We start from the raw sequence: 18,244 nt of genomic DNA, 5'->3' as shown, positions 1-18,244 counted from the left end.
TGTATTTTGTCGTCAGATGTAACATCATCTCTCTCACATTGGAGATGATGAGAATTCTATATCTCACGAAAAGTATTCTATCCCTTTCTCACTGAACATTCCCTTACCAGGTAATGGAGTTTAAACAGAGTCTCTGGTGGACCTGAAGATACCTACTGAGCAGAAGTCCTTTCTTAGAGGTTCTGGATTAATCTAGGGAGGCGAGCACAATATCTGTTGCTACTCTCACTGCTAGAAAAGGTCTGCAGGAATCATCCCACCCAGAAAGATACGCAGAGACTATTGCTCTGTTCTCTCTTGAGAAGCTGGCTTCTATTCCCCAATCACAGCTGCTCATTCCAGAGGGACTCACCAGGATCCCCTTTTGACAGTTTCCACCCGAGTCAGCAGGTACAGAGAGAGGTCAAACTTGAACCAGACTTTCCAGAGCCAGGCATTGGGCAGAGAAAGATGACAAGCCAATAGGTGGCACTCAGGCTGGAGGCTATCAGCGTATAGAGACAGCCTGGGCTTTGGAAGCCATTGGTTCCTCAGTATGCCCTAACACCATTTAGCTGAGTGAATTTATTTCCTCATTATGAGACTTGAGTATTTGTTTGATTTCCCTGAACCTTTCATCACTCATCTACAAAATGTATATCTTAACTGACAAGGAAAATGTAAGGACTAAACAAGAGAAAATTTACAAAACAGCATGTAGAAAGCATTTAATATGTATGACTGCTGTGGTTCTTTTCACTCTTGCTTCAGTTCAGTTAGCAGCCACTGCAACACGTTGTCAGAACAATAAAGACCTAAAGAAAACTAGCACTGTGGTCAGGGAATAACTTGTGAAGGCCTTCTGGAGGGAGTGGGATTTTGGTGCATGAAGGAATAGGTTAGATTGTCCAAGTATCTGTGTGAAAAGATTTTCTAGGCTGGGAAGCAGCATACAAAGTTCAGCTTGTTCTGAGGATAGCAGAGTCTTATTAATTTAAGAAGTTGAGGTCCTGACCTCAGCAGTTTACAAAGCCCTAGAGACAGTCGCCTGCCCAGTAGACTCAAAAAGGCAGACAACCTTAGAGCAGCTCGAGGCATAAAAGTAACCTCTAAGTAATTGAAATTGTAATTGAAACATTGTAATAAATATTCATAATATTTCATTATTAAATATATGCTAAAACAAACCAGAATATCTCCCCAATCCAGAAAACCACTAAGGTAAAAGCGAAAAAAAATTTACTAATGGATGAAGCTAAACAAAATGCGATGTGCCTCAGAGGCTGGCTCAGAGCTTGCCAAGTCAGAGCGAAGTCTCCCTCTTTTATAAGGCTGAGCTGGTAGAACAGCTGCCACGGCACATGTTCTCAGGATAAGCAATAACTGGTCCTTCAGTCAGAGGGTTTGGCAGCACCATTTGTCACTCATGTTCACCCCAGATTCAGCTGGTACCTGGGCTGACCATCTGTGTTAGCTAATTGGCCTTATCCAGAGGAAGGATAAATGTCTCCTATCTTTATGACAGGAGGTAAATTTCATTGTTTCAGCACTGGGGATTGAAACCAGGGCTTCTGCACTGAGCAAGGTTCCTAGCTTCCTCCCCACCCCCAGTCTGTTTTATTTTGAAACAGTGTTCCATTGAGTCTCTAAATTGCTCAGGCTGGCTTCAGACTTGCAATCCTCCAGCCCCAGCCTCTCAGAGAGCTGGGATTATAGGTGTGCACCTCTGTAACCAGCTGACAAGAGGTAGTTTTGCACCTTGGAGCCAGGGATCTTCCCAAGTTAAGTTCCTACTTTCCCACAAAAACTGAGAGATAGAGCTGTTATCTTCCTTGCTGATTATATTGCAAAGGGGTGGCTACCAAGTCCTGAGAAAGACAGTCTTGATTCCTGGCCATAAAGTGGGCAAGAGGCTTATACAACTTTTAAAATGATCTCTATACATTTCAAGGAAGCAGGCCAAGAATTCAAAGTAGCATATTTTGTAGATACTCTAATAAAGAGGATAAATATGTTCTATTACAGATAAATAAGAAGCCCTGTTCACTTGTTTTCTTTATTTCTCTTTTTCCTTTTTTTGTTTCTTTTGTTTTTTTTTTTTTGGTATAGTGTTCATTTGTTCAGAAACTGTTTAATTAGTAGCTATACAATGATAGGTATTGTGCATGTCAATGGATAGATATATGTAAGCGAAGTAGACCTGGTCTCTGTCCACGGAGACAGACATCAAGCAAACGCACGGCAACATTTCTAATGATGACTACTTGTGTTATGGGAAGGGTATAGGGCTAGAGAATAAAAGAATGGTGCTCAATTTAAATTGGCGAGATAGGAAATACCTTCCTAAAATATAATCTGACACGTAATTATTAATCAGTTACACAAAGAAGAAAGAGTAGGCATGAAGGTGGCTGGTGAATAGGGTGATGGGGAGTGAGGTAACAAAGAGAATTAAAGCTTTATAAAGGCTCCCCAGTGAACACTTTCTGAGGAGAACTGAGTTACTAAAGAAGTGAATTGATAATCTCCCTGGGATAAAGGTTCAGGAGAGGTGGAGTTTTTATGTGTTTTGTTAATAGTTACATCTCCAGTACATAGTAGCAACCCTGGCCAGTGGTCAGCCTGGTTGACCAGGCTTCCCAGATGTAAATTCAGTGCTCTTGACATTATAAAACCAGTGGGACCATGCACCAGGGGCTAGAGAAGTAGCCAGGAAAGTTCCTTGGGTGGGGAGAGCCACTGGGGATATTTGATAAACAGAAAAAACAATCTGGATTAGATTCCAGACCTTGCTTTTGATAAGCTGACCTCAGGTGAATGACTTAACCTGTCTGGTCTTCAGATTTTTTTTTAATACTTTGTTAGTAATGCTTATGTCAAAAACAGTTTCACTGACTAAATTAGGTATCGTAGACATATTAAAAGTTTTTTGGCATCAGCTGAGGATATAAACAAAGATATACACTTAATGGATCTCATGTGGAAAGCCCTGGCAGAGTGCTTGGCGAGCTAGGGGCTCTGTAAATGTCATTCCCTTTCTCTGCAAGGAAGTGAGTCAGGCCTGGGGATGGCTGTGTTTGCTTTAGTCTTTGTCTATGGTGGTTAAGGAGACAGGGACAGTTGCAGGGGCTCTGAGCTGCTGACATTTTCATTGTTGCCAGGTGAGTGTTAAAATCACTCTAAAGAGAGGCTAAGGTGTAGAATTTGAAAGGAAAGCATTTACCTTTAAGGCCATTGTCCTAAATGTCAAGGAAGCAGTGTGCTATTCTATGTGCCTGCTTTTCATTGATTATGAAGTGGCCTGCAGACTGTGTGCTAGCTTTAAAGATATGGAAGCAGTGGAGAGAATTACACGCATTTGTGGGAACAAATCCTCTTCCCTGTGAATCCATGTTTCCTCCTCTGCACAGTGGTGTTTGACACTTGATAGGCTTTGGGTTCCCTAACCCTCCCCATATTCCTTGAGAGAGGCAGACAGGGAGGGAGAGCTGTGGTGGAGTCACACTAGCAGTGATCTGCTATGTGAAAAGATGGAAAGTGGGCTGGCCTTGATGTTTTGGTTAGAAAGTAGTCTGATTCTGGCCCAGAAGGACCCTCATACCTGTGCTGCCTCTGTCCTTCATGTCCTGGGTGAATGAGACCTGAGAGGGAGTGTGAGCTGTTCAGCTTTGCAAAGCTGAGAGCGCCAAGAATGGAAACAGGGCCAGACTCGACTTACTGCCAAGGGCTTATTGTACTGCATAATGAATGCATTACTGTAAAGGAACTGAAGTGCTTCAGTTGAATAACGTTTTACAGAAATGCATTTGTTAACACAGTAAATACAGAGCCGCAGTAGGCAACAGGTAACACACTGGAACCTCTGAATGATACTTTTAGGGTCAATCTATGCAAATATTTTTGATAGGTTGCATAGTCTGAGTGTTTTGATAACCATTAGTGAAAATGACATTGGGGTCAATGATGACAGTGATAGTGAGAGGTCAAGACAGTGATGGTGGTGACCGTGGTAGTAGTGGTGGTGGTCATGGTGGCAGTGGTGGCTGACCATAATGACAGTGAGGATGAGTATGGCAGTGATCATGACGATGACAGCGATGATGATGCTTAAGGGATAATGACAATGAGAAGGGTGACAGTTGGTGTTTAATGAGCCTTATCCCTAGTTTCAGCACTTTGTAGATTTTTTGTACTTTAATTCTTACAATCCCATGACAAGATACTATTATTGTTATTATTTAGAAGAAGACAGAGTATTACCCAGCGTCAGACAATAAATTACAAAGTTTGGATTAAAATGCAAAAATAACAAAAACAATCATTATAACTAACATTTGTGAGCTCTCACTGTGCTGTACTGTTTTCCATGTATCAGCTGGTTGTGTTCTCTACAAATTTCATAGAATTGGCACCATTCATTTCTCTTTTGGTGGATTAAAAGACTGTGACTCTGAGAGTGGGAGTGGCTCCCCAAGACCACACAACCGCTCAGAGAGGGAGCACAGGGCTGCGCAGGGAATCGTCCTCCCCACAGCCCACTGTTCAGTGCTTCCCTGTGCTCCAGCATTTCCACTTTACACCTGCCTGCATACCTATTCTGCCAGGTCACAGACACTGCTGGTTCTGCCTCTTTCACTCCTGGAATCCCTAGTGTCCTCCCTGCTGTTCTCTACATCAACCACTGAGCTCACTTTCCACCACAGCCACAGCTAAGGCTTGGGGTGCTTATAAGGCTTGGGGTGCCTGATGCCTATGGAGGAGTCTGAATGTAGGATTTAGCATACCAGACTTATGAAGAACAGGGCTCTGCCTGCCTTCCCAGCCCCATTTCCTGATGCCACTCTGTGGTACCTGAAACCTCACTAAGCAAATTCAACAACAGACCTGCAGTCAGGTCTTGTTTCTATGTCTGCTGCCATCATGCCTGGAACACAATAGCAGCCTGGTGAGAGGCTATTGTTGGATGGGTGGATGGATGGATGGATGGATGGGTGGATAATGGATGGATGGATAGATGGATGGTTGGATGAAAGTATGGGCATGATTTTTGTTTTTTCTTTTGTATTACAGTTCTAGTGGAGTTGTCATTTACCTTTCTTTCTTCTTTTTTTTCTTCCAAGGGAAGCCCAGGCGAGCGGGGTTTGGATGGTGAAGTTGGACAGAAAGGTGATCAGGTAAGGAACAATTTCCTTTATAGTACATCGTTCACCTTGAGTACAGATTCCTCTTCCTCCTCTGCAGCCTCTGTCTTCCATTCTGATGTCAGCTCTGGCCTCTGCTTTGCCTGAAGTAAGAATTGGTTTCCGTCTTGAGCGCTCTGACTCATAGGCACCCATTCTTCCCCTGAGTATCCAGGGACTCGCCTTTTCGCCTGCTTTTTGATTTTGTTGTATGATCATTTATTGACTGTCTCTTGGTCACCAAAGGGGCATCCTTCCTACATGACCCTTCCCTCCCTTGTGCTGAGTCTTGGGTGACTACTGTGTAACACACACATGGAGCCAGTTGGAATAACCCCTGGCCCTGGTTAGTGCCACCGGCTTGCTGGGGCTTTCTCATACTGAGTGTCAGGAAGGGAGCAATGATGACATGAAGTCATTCTCTGCATCTGCATTGGTCCTTGCCCCCTCCCATGGTGCTGCGGGTTCTGACCCAGCGGGATGACTGTGGTTACAGCAACTACTATGCTTTTGCTCTATGGCTATCATCTCATCCCTTCTTTCCATTGCTCTTCTCCTCTCCGACCAGCTCTCTTTGGTGGCCTTTGCTCTTCTCTGAACCTCAACCCCAGGGCTCACTGTAAACCAGCCTTGCATCTGGCACTCCCAGCCTGAGACGCAGGAGAGTCATAGACAACTGCTGACCTCATTGTGGCCATCACACAGGCAAGGCAGGGCACTGACCTTCACCCAGGGTCATAGAGATAGGGCTGTCCTCAGGCCCCCAGGAAGTCCTCAGGAAGCATCATTCTATGCTTGGAAACACTTGATGTATTTGGATATGAATGAGACATCACAGACAGTACACTCAGTACCAGATATTATAGGATGTGCTCGCCAGTGGCAGTGTGTGGAGGTGAAGGACAAGAATAACTTCGTTTTTGGTGGTTTTCTTGGTTTTATAACACTGCCATCCATACTAGACCAAGTATTAGATGCCACATTCTGCACTATAATTTGCCTCATTTTGTAGTGTGCAGGAGATTTCTCTTTGTGTGGAGAAATTAATATATTTCCAAAAATAATTGTAGTATTACCATAATACCAGTTCCATGGTTCAATTTTTCAACCTTATTTTAATTAAAGATACATATCTTTATAAATCTATCTACTGATGTACATGTGTCCATATGCATAAGGATAAATATCTACGTATAACTGTGACCTAGATATTTAGATAGATTGATAAATAGGTAGATAGACCTACCCACCACTGACCCTCAATATTTATAACTTCTACATCCAGGAAATCCACCACATACCTAGAAAACCTTAAAAGACTTTGTGCTACCCAGCTGTTTCCCTTCTTGTTATCCTCTTGAAAGAATTAACAGCATCATACCACAATGGTATATGCACACCCATGTTTATAGCAGCACAATTTGTATTAGCTAAATCTTGGAAACAGCTCAAATGCCTATTAACAGATGAATGGATAAAGATGTGTTCTTTTGTATACAATGGAGTACTACTCTACCATAAAGGATAAGCTTGAGACATTTCCAGGTGAGCAGATGCATCTTGAGACCATACTCTTAAGTGACATAAATCTCACACAAATGTTTAAATATCACATTGTTTCTCTGGTATAAGAAACTGAAAGGGTAAATAAGGACCAAATGTATAACAGGTATTGGGAAAAAGGAAGAAAATGTTCAAATGGGAAGGCGAACAAGGAAGGGGAGGGACAGGAAGAAATGCAAAAAAAAAAAGAATAGAAAAAAAGGAAAGAAAGCTTTTGTAAACAAGTGGTGGGGAGGAGTAGAAGGAAGGAGAGGGATTGGGAAAAAACAAGAATCGAGATAGAGCATGTACAGGTACAAATTCCCTGTGAGGAATACAATCAATATGCATCTCTAAACTATACTAATAATATTAACATTTTTAAAATGACAGTAAACATCAAGATTTTTGCCACTGAGTTCTCTCTTGCATGATGATCCACCCTCAGGCTATAGAGAGTACTTATTTTCCTACTTGATCCAAATTCACTCTGCAGCACTTGTTTCTTTTCCTATCTTTAATAAACATAAGGTCTTGCTACTGTTAAAAGAAGTCTTTGTACTAAGCATATTCAGACTTTTTCTCCAAAAAGATAGAGATTAAGCTATATGGGAAGATATGTATCAACTATATAGAAATAGTATGCCACTTAAAACTGGAACTTAACAAAAATCAAACAAACAAACAAACAAAAAGAAACCTTGGGGTTGGGGATTTAGCTCAGTGGCACAGCACCTGCCTGGCAAGCTCGAGGTCATGAGTTCGATTCCTGGTACTGGAAAAAAACAACAATAACAAGCAAACAAACAACAAAAAAATAAAACTGGAACTTGAACATCTGAGGATTCCAGTATGGGGGATACTAGAACATCTCCTTCCCTGATACTGAGAGACAAATGTATATATACACATATATGTATGTGTGTGCAAGTGTTTGATTCTAATATTTTTCATTATAGAACATTGTAAACATACCTACAGAGTAGTGACTACAATAAAATAAACCCCTGGGGACCCAGCACCCAGCCACATCAGCTTCCAGATATTAGGGCCACTTTTTTCCCCCTCTGTCTTCTCAGCTGCTTCTCCACAGCTGCTCCCTCTACTTTATTTTGAATCAAATCCATTGAGGACATATGTACTTTTAAAAGTATTTTCAGCTGTATTCTCCACCTACTGAAGCACTAGGGATGTATGAAAAAGAGATGGCTTTTTCTGTGTCTTCAACCAAAATTGTTAAAGGAATTAGAAGGTGGATTCTACATAGTTGCCTAAAATTTGGAATTCTTACAAGTTAGAAGCTCATTTACTTTTTAGAGAATTACTTCTTGCGTGTGTGTGTATATATATTTTTTTCCCTCCCTTTCTTTTTTCCCTTCTCTCATTCCAGTGATTCTTTCCTTCAGTTATTTTGAAGATAGCAACATGCAATATAACAACCATTGTTGATTTACTGTCATCTTGTTTTGAAATTCTGTATTGTTTTTAGTGATTTTATTGTTTTATTTTCTTTAAAATAATAAAAGAATTACCACTTGTGTCTTCCTAGGGGCATCCCGGAGTTCCAGGTTTCATGGGGCCCCCAGGGAACCCCGGGCCACCAGTAAGTAAGATCGCCAATCTCTTTTCCCTTTGGCCGTGCATACTCACTGGAGATGGTATCATACTGGACCTATCTCATATTTGACAGGGTGGGATGAACACTCAAGAGTGCCCAAGGGTGAACTGAAAGTCCAACTCTCAAAGCACCTTGGGAGAATGCAGAGGAACATAGATGGCTTTGATGGGCAGTGTGCTTAGAATGCTAAGCACATGTATATGGGGACAAAGCTTTTGTAAATAAGTGGCGGGGAGGAGTTGAAGGAAGAAGAGGGATTGGGGAGAAAAGAAGAATCGAGATATATCATGTATATGTATATATCAGGACCAGGGGCACCAGCAGGGTTGGATTCAGTTCATATATTTCTAGGTTAGCACATCCCTTATGTATTGCAAATGTGTAATGATAGAAATGGGAAAATTTTCTTATTTTGAAAAATGAAAAACAAAAAAGGTTTTTTTCTCAGAGGGACCTGCCCTATGGTGAGAAGCCCTGAGAGCTAGAATGTACCTTTAGAAGCCCAGATTTTCCCAAATATACTGCAATCATTAACAGTAATAGTAACTATAAATTATTGTTTGCTATAACTATCTTAATAGTTCATTCATTATTATTCTCAGACACCTATTACCATGATAACTACCACATGTACCGTGAATATTACCCCATTTATTGCTCCTCCTGAGCACATGATCGCCCTGCTCTTGAGTAGCTATGGCCTTGATGTTGGCCAGTAACTTTCTCAGCATCTCTCTCCCCTCAGTCCAGAAAAGTCGTATTGCTTTTCTGCTCGGAGTTCACTGCATTGTCACCTGTATATCCATCAAGGGTAGTCATGGTGACAGGCACTGAGAATTCGTCTCCCTGCCAAGCTCAGGGCCTCTGGGATTTCCAGTGGATTCTTTCCATGAGAGTCCTCCCAGACCTTGCAAATGAGGGCTACAAATACCCAAAAGACCACTGAAAGGGGAACCCACTTCAGATAGCCCTTTATGTCATAAAAGATTGTGAAATAGAGATTCAGTTGTGATTATGAAGTTAACTATACCAAATTGAACTTTCTTTGTCTTCTTTTCAAATAAAATCTCGCTGAGGATTCCTGTTGGTAACTATGCATTAATTAGTTGAACAAATGAGGTTGTTTTAAATGTATTTTTTAAATTAAAATCATGTGAGATGTTGCAACAGCATTCTTTCACTTCATAATTAACTCTTACAGAAAACTTGCCAAAAGGTAAATTATCTACAAAAGTACTAAAAGCATCATCAGCTCTTCAGAGAGACTACTTTAAATTGTTGATATCTGGCTCAGTCTCTCCTAGTGCTCTGATGTTATTATCTTTTTTAGTTTCTCAGCCTCGACTCCTAACATCCAATTCTGCTTTATGCACGTTTGTGAAGGATAGAAGGGCCTTTTCTCATTGGAAATCTCAATAACTTACAATTCTGTGACACTGTGGGAAACTAGGGGATGAGTCTGAGACTCAGAGACAGCCATAATCAGAAGCTGGCTTGTCTATCTTCAACTGATTAATGCCTTATGTTCACCTGGCAGATGTTTATTGAGCTTCTATTTTGTGTCATCCTTTGTATTGCTAATTGCCTTTGAGGGAAGATGCTGAGTCAGCTGCCTCTTCCGAATTAGCAACCAGGCGCACAGAAGCAACTGGCTTTTGTTTTGTTTTTCATTTATTTTCAGTCTGGGGCTCTTATTTTTATTTTTATTTGTTGAGTACCTATTAATTTGTCAGGGCCTCCACAAAATATCCATGCTTATAGGCATTTCTGTGTCTATTTCCTGGTTCTCAGTCAATGTCTTCCTTCTAAATAAAGCTATTACATTGTTCTTGATTTTGCAGTGAAGCATTTAATCTTAACTCAGCAATTTTCCAAAGTCTGGTTCTCAGAAACGTTTGTAACATCATATAGAAATATTCATATTTTAAGTAGAAATTCCATTGTTCTATTAGCTTTCAACCAAATGTGTAATTAAACCAAAAGCCTTAGGCTATTTCCCTTTATTTCATAAATATTTACTGGGTCCTCACTTAGTAGAAGAAATGGAGCTAAATCACATACCATCCTGTCCTAGAAATTGGTTATCCATGGAAAATAAGACATATTTCCTATTGCTAAATCAAATTTCATTGAAGTCTAAGACTGTTGTGCAGTCTCTTCTATATTACTAAAACTTCACTGGCATCTGGTAAAAATAAACATTCAACAAATGTATGTCAACGCTAAAATAAAGACTGCTGGATTGGTATCAATAAAGTACATGTTGGTTCATGTTTCCATATTTAGTTAATAACCATTGTATTGTTCCCGATCTCAGAATAGATACTAGAAATAATAATGGACAACCCTTCATGGGGAACCCATAGGAGAACCTGCTGCTGGCTGATTCTTTTTGCGTATTAACTTACTGAAATATTTAAACAAACCCACATGCAATTGTTGTAGTCTACTTTTGCATTTTATAAAGGAAATGAAATGCAGAGAGGATAATTACCTTGCCTAGGCTTACACAGCTAGTCTATGGAGAAACGAGATATGGACACAGGGATTTTGAATCTAAGAAGGTTCATTCCTACCCAGTACCTTCTTTTCCGTACTAAGCATTTATAAGCACTGCCTCATTGACTCCACATTTCCTTATGGTGTGGGGGGCAATTCCTAACTGTTACTGAAGATGAAGCTGGAGCTTACAGATCTTATGTGGCCTTATTAATGCTACTGAGAGGCAGAGAGGTGAATTCATCTAAAGAACGATTGTTTTCCTCACTCAGCCAGCTCAGCTCCAAATTCATCCATTTATTCAAGAAATATTGATTGACTGTCCAATATATTGCAGGTACTCCTTTAGTTTCCAAGAGGGAAAGAAAGGGAAAATCTCTGATTTTGTGATGTAGGAGGTGTATGGGAGGAGGGAGACAGACAAACAAAGACCGAATCAATAAACATTAGGACATCAGATGTCACTAAGTGCTTTGGAGAAAAGTAGGCAGAAAATAACAGTTTGTACCAGGGTGGTGAGTCGCAAGTGCTGGCAGTTTTGAGCCTCATAGGACAAAAATCCTTATTCTAAGAAAAGATACTTGAGTTAGGACCTGGAGGATGCGGATGGCATGCTGTGGATACAGGGGCCTTCGATGTGGGCAAAAGGAGCATGAGAGCTCTGATACGGATGTGTGCCTGAGAACACGCTGTACTGCTTACTTACCTGGGTACAGCTCTTCCATCTACCCGTCTCTTCATCTCTGGATTGACATAAACAATTGCCTTTCTGATCTTCCCGGAAGATAAATTCAGGTGTGCAGGTCTTGATTTCCATCATCAAATGTTCTCTAACATTAGCTGAAAATGTCCCTTAAGAAGTGAGACCGTTTACTGTTGCTGTAGGGATAACTGGCTGAGTAATCATACCAGCCCTTCTTGAAATGTGGCTGTTGTTCCTTCAACACCACTGTAGTCTCAGGAACAGTCCAGTCTGATGAGGAAGAAGTAGGGCTTTTGAAACATGTCTAGTGCTGGCAGCTGTGTGTAATATGTGTACGTTACTCCATGTCTGCAAAGGATGTTATATATGACCTCTGCCCAGTCACACAATAAACTATTCCTGACTTGCCTTGTCTTTTTAAGGGAGCAGATGGCACTGCTGGAGCTGCTGGAGCACCAGGAATTCAAGGGCCACTGGTAAGTTCCTTGAGGGATAAGGTCTTCCTTAAATTCATCTTTATGCCTTTTCAAAGGTGCAAGTGTTTGTCAGCCAACCCTGTCCAACCCTCTGTGACTCCTGTGGCCCACTAATAACCCTGCAGTGAAAGACAAGGAGGGGTTGCTGTCCATTGGAGCACAGGTTGCTCTGCCATTAAAATAAAGGTTTGGATGAAATGTTCTGCCCATCTATGATTCCAGAATTAGTTTACAAACAACCACGCAAGTAGGCCCAAGATTTAGGCCTCGTCTGTGTGTTCTTATCAGCATAGATTTCACTCTGAACATGTACATGTGAGTGGAAAGCCTTGGGCTGCCCACCTTGAGCCTACAGTATGTCCCAAATGCAATTCAGGGAGGAGGCAGACCCCATCATCCCAATTGTCCCAAAGAGGAGATGTCATTGTTCCAAAGAGAAAAAGATGTCATCAGTCAAGGACCCAATATCACAGCTGGCACAGTTGGCATTTGAATTCAATTTAATTGCTTTCATCTCAAAAGCTAGAATCATCTTCATAGCATAGAGCTACTAGATTCCACTGTGGTTTGAATGCCGTAAAGCAAAGGATGAACTGCAATTTAGCAGGCATATTCATAGTAATAGTACATGTGTGGCATTTAAAGGAATATGTGGGATATTCATATTACTTATCTCATCTGACTATTCTTTTCAGTTTAGTGCTATAGTTTGGAAAGATCCTAAATCATTATATCCATTTTATAAATAAGGAAAAGGAGGATTTCATAGTAAAAAGACCAGTTCAGAGTCACATAGTGAGGAAATAATCAGAGCCAGGCACAAACCCCAGTCCATGAGACTCTCAGCATCACAGTCCATGTCTAAGACTAGCTAGCTGGGCCAACCTTGGGCTGGTGTCTTTGGACTCTTCTGCACAGGGCACCTTACAGTTCATCTAGTACAACTTCATTCTTCCCAGCTAAGGACAGTGTCCAACAGAGCTACATTATTTGTCCAAAGTCATGTAGGAAATTTATTTCCAAGTTGGGAATATGTGCATTTGAAAACTCCCAGTTCATGATTTCCACTGTTTCACATTGACTCACTGTGGAATGTAGGAATCGAATAATGATGCCCATCTGCTCCTTTCTATGGTCATTGTGGGATCCCTCTTTTGAAGCAAGTCACCTTAAAGTCTCAGGATGCATGCAATAGTGCAGGCAGCATTTCATCGACCCTCAGACCATAAATGATTTCCCACAGTAAAAACCAATGGGCTTTTGCTTGGAAAGAAGGAGTTGTGGGCCCAGATGTAAAATCATTACATTGGTAGGAATTGAAGTGTATGAAATAAGACATTTATTCTATCCTGGGACTTCTTGCCAAGTTATGGCAGTATTTGAAGCTGTCCATGGTCTTGATAATTTAAAATAAACATTAGATCAGGATATAATGGATTTATTTTTTATGTTTTAATTTAATTTTATTTTATTTTTGGTACCGGTAATTGAACTCAGGATCTTGTGCTTGCCGAGCAGGCGTTTATGCAACTGAGCTAAATCTCCGGCCCTATAGTAGATGTTTTCTTAGCCTAAACAATGAATCTTGGTACTTAGAAATAGAAACAAAGCAAGTTATATGGTTGAGGATAATACAAATACACATGTAACCCTAAAAAACATCATTGTAGTTTGAATTAAAACATGTACATTATTTATCAGTCTTTTAACATAGGATAAAGGCCTATGCTTTCATTTTCAGCTCCCTGAATAAATCCTTTATAATGATTCTTATAAAAAGAATATCCATCCATCTACTATTTGCTGTGATAAAAATGTGGTTCTAGACTATAACTGCACCTGTGAAACAATATCAGTACAAAAACCTAGATGGTTGTACTCTTTGATAGCTATCTTGTAGTTTCCTATTTATACAGTGAGTGATTCATTTTATCCACTATTGTCACAGCCCATATTTAACTTGCATAAGAGATCATTCTTTCCTTTTCACTACCTAAATTTCATTGAGTTACTAAATAGCTGAATAGATTACTTTCCATGGCAAATAACTACAGAGAGATTCAAAGAAGAAGCAGCGTGTCCTTGTCAGCTTTAGCTCCTGTGGTAGGAGCAGGAGCAGAAGCAGGAGCAGGAGGAGGAGCTGGGGTAGGAGCAGGGGCAGGGAGGGGCAGGAGCAGGGGCAGGGGCAGGGGCAGGGGCATGGGCACTGCCTGACAAAGCAGGGGCCTTGGGAAGGATGATGTGGCTAGGTTACCATGGGAATGGTTAAGTTGGGCAAGGGAAGATGGTTCAGGGAGCATCCATCTGCCATGTTTTAACTTCTGGTCTGTCTACCAATGGCGCTGCTTTCTAAAGAAAGGAGAAATCTGGTTTTGATGTCAAGAGCACTGGGCAGGGAGTCAGGAAGTGGTTCCTGTCCTGAATCCATGGCATTCTTATTATGCGTACCTTCTTCACCTGAGCTTCAAGGGAATGGTGCAGCTCAGGGTTTTGCAAACTTTTCTGTAAGGAAACAAATAGTGAATACTTCAGGCTTTGTGGGCCATATGGTTTCAGTTGCAATACTCAGCTGTGGCCTGGTGAAATGAGCTACAGACCCTGATGGATATGGATATGGTTGTGTGCTGATCAAACTTTATTTCCAAAAACAGGCAGAGGGCTATAGTTTGCTCATCCATATCCTCCATCACTGCTGTTTTCAGTTTATGATCTTTGAAACAAGAAGTATCCAGGAAGGAATCTAGAAAACTCCATTGTCAGTGTTTAAAATTCCCTCATGATAACTGAATATCTGTCCTAGGTTGGGCAAGGATGTCTACTTTATTTGCTTATATGTTCATAGCTGTTGTGATGTCACGAAGTGGTGAATTTATTGATCCACTTGAATTGGTATAAGTGACAATATGTCTAGGCAACTCCAACTGACATGCAGGACAATGCTATAGAGATGGAGCTTATGACAAGTTGAGTGACTTCTCAGTATGAATATGAAGAGTATAAATTCTTGAGAAAAAGCTTCAACAAACAATAGGAAGCATAGTACATGCCTTTCTCATCATTTCCTAAGACTCTATAAATCTTATAAATTTCAAATATACATGATGGGTTTGTTCATTTTCTTAGGTATCATTAAAAACTCAGTTACTGAGTTTATGTTGTTTAAATAGTATACAATAAATTTCACAACAGCACAATTCATAATATCTAAATCTTGGAGGCAGCCTATGGGTATATCAACAAATGGGTGGTGGCTGGTATTTATACACAGTGGAGTACTACTATGCTATGAAGAAGAATAAATTTGAGTCGTTTGGAGGGAAATGGATGCAACTTGAGACCTTTTGGGTTAAATAATCCTTGGTTATTGCGGGCTGATCAGGCCCACGGTCTCCCAAGCAAGGGATGATGAAGCCTTAAATAAATGAGACAATAGAATGATTTTAGGGCTCCAGGAGGGCTAACTGTCTTACAGCTTTGATATTCTCTGAGTTTAGTCAAAGACTTCTCTGGAAAGCCCATATTTATTTGGTTTACAGAGGAGGAGGATACTGAAGAAAATGCCAGAATCTGGGCAGGACTTTTCCAAGTAATACGTTACCTTAATTTAGGAGAACTATGTTATCTCCAGGAAGGCCTTCATAGTAGGAGTGAGATGCCTGCGGCTGTAGTCTCCTTTAAATTAATTGGGATTGGAGCCAAACATCCTCAACTGTAGCCTTATGTTGTCCTTTGAGGTGTCACAGCTTCACAGACCAATACAGGGCTCAGGGTGACCAGTGACTCACAGAGGTTTACTTACTATGAGTCCACTGTCCATCTTCAGACAAGGTGCCTAAGCTTCAGACAACTTACAAGTAAACACAGAAAGCCAATTGGTTAATGTTAAATCCAGCTCAGAGCCACTTTGTAGTGGTCTCCAACAGAGACCATGATGTTAAGTGAAATAAAGAAACAAGCTAAAATATCACATAGTTTCTCTTGTATGAGAAATTCAGAGTATACCTGAATTTAAGCATAAGGTAAAAGATAATAGGAAGCAGCAAGATAGAATTTTTAAAAATGGGATAGAAATGGAAGATGGAAGAAAGGGAAAGGGAGGGAAGGGTAATGTGATGTGAAAAGAATCAATGATAATGCGATGTGTTATGTGCACGTACAACTCCTCACAAGGAATGTAACCATTTTGTACTGCAAACATGGACTGATAAAAATAGAAATAGAAAAAAAAAAAAAAACCAGAGCAGCTAAAAAATAAAACCAGCCATCTGATGGAAAAATATAAAGTGTATTTTGGCCCCCTAATGGGGATAATTTTATATGATAACATATAAAAACTGTAAACTTGAAATAAGCTTTAGCTTTTGTTTTTTTTATTTTTGAAGAGAATAAAAATCACAAAACCTTATTTTATGTGATTAGGATATAAAATCTGGTGTCAGTATCTTATCTCCCCAAAACACTGGTAGGACAGAGTGTAACAGTTTCCAGGAACTCGCCGTACTCAGGACAGAGACATAGGGGCTATAAAAATTGCATCATGATAGAAATAGTGACCTGGTTTGTCTCATGCTGATGTAGAAGTCCTGGTTGACAGTTTCATATCTTTGATGAGCTATTGAGTAAAATAGGCAATGGATTGTTAGTGCAATTTGGTTAAATAGTTTTTCAAAATACCATGTCTTTAATGTAGGAAAGAGGTACTAACTGTAGCCATTGCTAGCAGAGGGTTTACAATCTCTGACACAAACAATGGAAATAATAAACCATGGATCACACCTGCCCTCCATCATCCCTTTCCTTCCATTGGGTCCTGTAGTCATAATATCTCAGGGTGCCATGTCTGTGCTGTGTACATTGGGAAACTCAGTCTCAGGAAATTTGTAGACAAATGTTAAGTTGAATCTCGAATCAGTTCTTGTGAACTCCACTGTCCCAGTATCCTCATCCCACCGGCACTGTAATTGTGAATTCCTCAGAGACTCTGAACTGGGGCAGAGTAGGTCTCAGCCTGCACAGCAGCCATGAGTGCAAGTGTGCTCTGCCCAGGCACCAGGATCTTCGGAGACCGGGGAGGTGGGTCTGGAAGATGAGGCTCTTGCAGAGGCACCCGTGCTCCTGGCCAAAGACCCTTTCTTTCAGCTCTTTGACTTGCAGAATGGCCAGTCAAGGATTTCATGGCATTTTTATGTCTTTGATCTTTCAGGGGAAAGAAGGTCCTCCTGGCCCCCAAGGCCCACCTGGAATCCCTGGAATCCCAGTAAGTGATATTTGAAAAAATTTAGTTTCACTGTACAAAACATTTCAAAAAAATATGTATACTACTATGGTTAGCGATTTGGCCCTGGTAGAATGTTGGTTGTTGTAGAAATTTGAATCAAGAAAAACAAAGCTGACTAAATTTTGATGGAATCAGTCTTAAATTCATTCTTCTGTTATTCACATATGTGTTGTTTCTTAGTTATTTACATAGTATTTCTCTTTCTCTCCCCCCTTTTTTCTCCTGTGTATGTGTGTGTGTGTGTGTAGTGTTTTACATATGTGTGAACTCCATACACACATATGAACATTTTTCTACACTATTGTTAAATAGTCATAGAATTTACTTTCAGCATATCTAGTGCATGCACCATAACATATGTACATTCCTTTGTAATCCATGTCTTATAATTTGTTACATAAATCTTATAACATATGTTATATTCCTTTGTAATTCATAAATCTTTTAAGTTTTCTTTACAAAACTACAATGGGCAATTTCAAATGCATAGTAGCATTTTTCCAATATCTTTAGAATGATCCTTCAAAGTGGAGCTTACTTGTCAGAATACAATAATTAAAGTTCTGGATACATGCTGGAAGATTGCTTTCCACAAAAATGACTATGGATTTCTCAGTGTAATACACATCACAGTGGAGCTGAGATCTGCAATATAATTGTAGTTAGGTCTTTCTGGAAAGGTCATATACTGTCTTCTCCAGGAATTCTTATGTGGCTCAAGGTCTGTCCTGTGCCTGCTGCAGAGGCATCAACTGGCCACAGTCCCTCCTCCTACCTTTCACTGTGCATTCATTTGCGGTCATACCAGCTTCCTTTTGCTTCCTACAATGTGCTGCAGTCCTTCCTACCACACTCAACCTCCCCATCCTTCAGGCTACAGGGCCTTTACATATGCATTTCTATCTGCCTGGTTACCTCTTGATAGTTGATGCCTTTGATAATCCCACCTCAGCTCAGGCATGCTTCCTT

The 18,244-nt window shown here is 40.5% G+C and overlaps 1 protein-coding gene across 1 annotated transcript in view; it reads left to right on the top strand.

Annotated features, from left to right (window-relative positions):
• The window catches only part of Col22a1 (collagen, type XXII, alpha 1), a gene marked incomplete in the record, with an annotated part of 274,405 nt that overhangs the window by 218,408 nt on the left and 37,753 nt on the right, over positions 1–18,244 (top strand). Inside the window, 4 exon segments of the mRNA XM_013521350.1 lie at positions 5,100–5,153; positions 8,251–8,304; positions 11,944–11,997; positions 17,201–17,254. Of these exon segments, the coding sequence (XP_013376804.1) occupies positions 5,100–5,153; positions 8,251–8,304; positions 11,944–11,997; positions 17,201–17,254 (216 nt within the window).

This window comes from Chinchilla lanigera, unplaced genomic scaffold (assembly GCF_000276665.1).
Source record: "Chinchilla lanigera isolate Chin_1 unplaced genomic scaffold, ChiLan1.0 scaffold00060, whole genome shotgun sequence".
NCBI classification, from domain to species: domain Eukaryota; kingdom Metazoa; phylum Chordata; class Mammalia; order Rodentia; family Chinchillidae; genus Chinchilla; species Chinchilla lanigera.
This window is presented reverse-complemented; position numbering and strand designations above follow the sequence as displayed.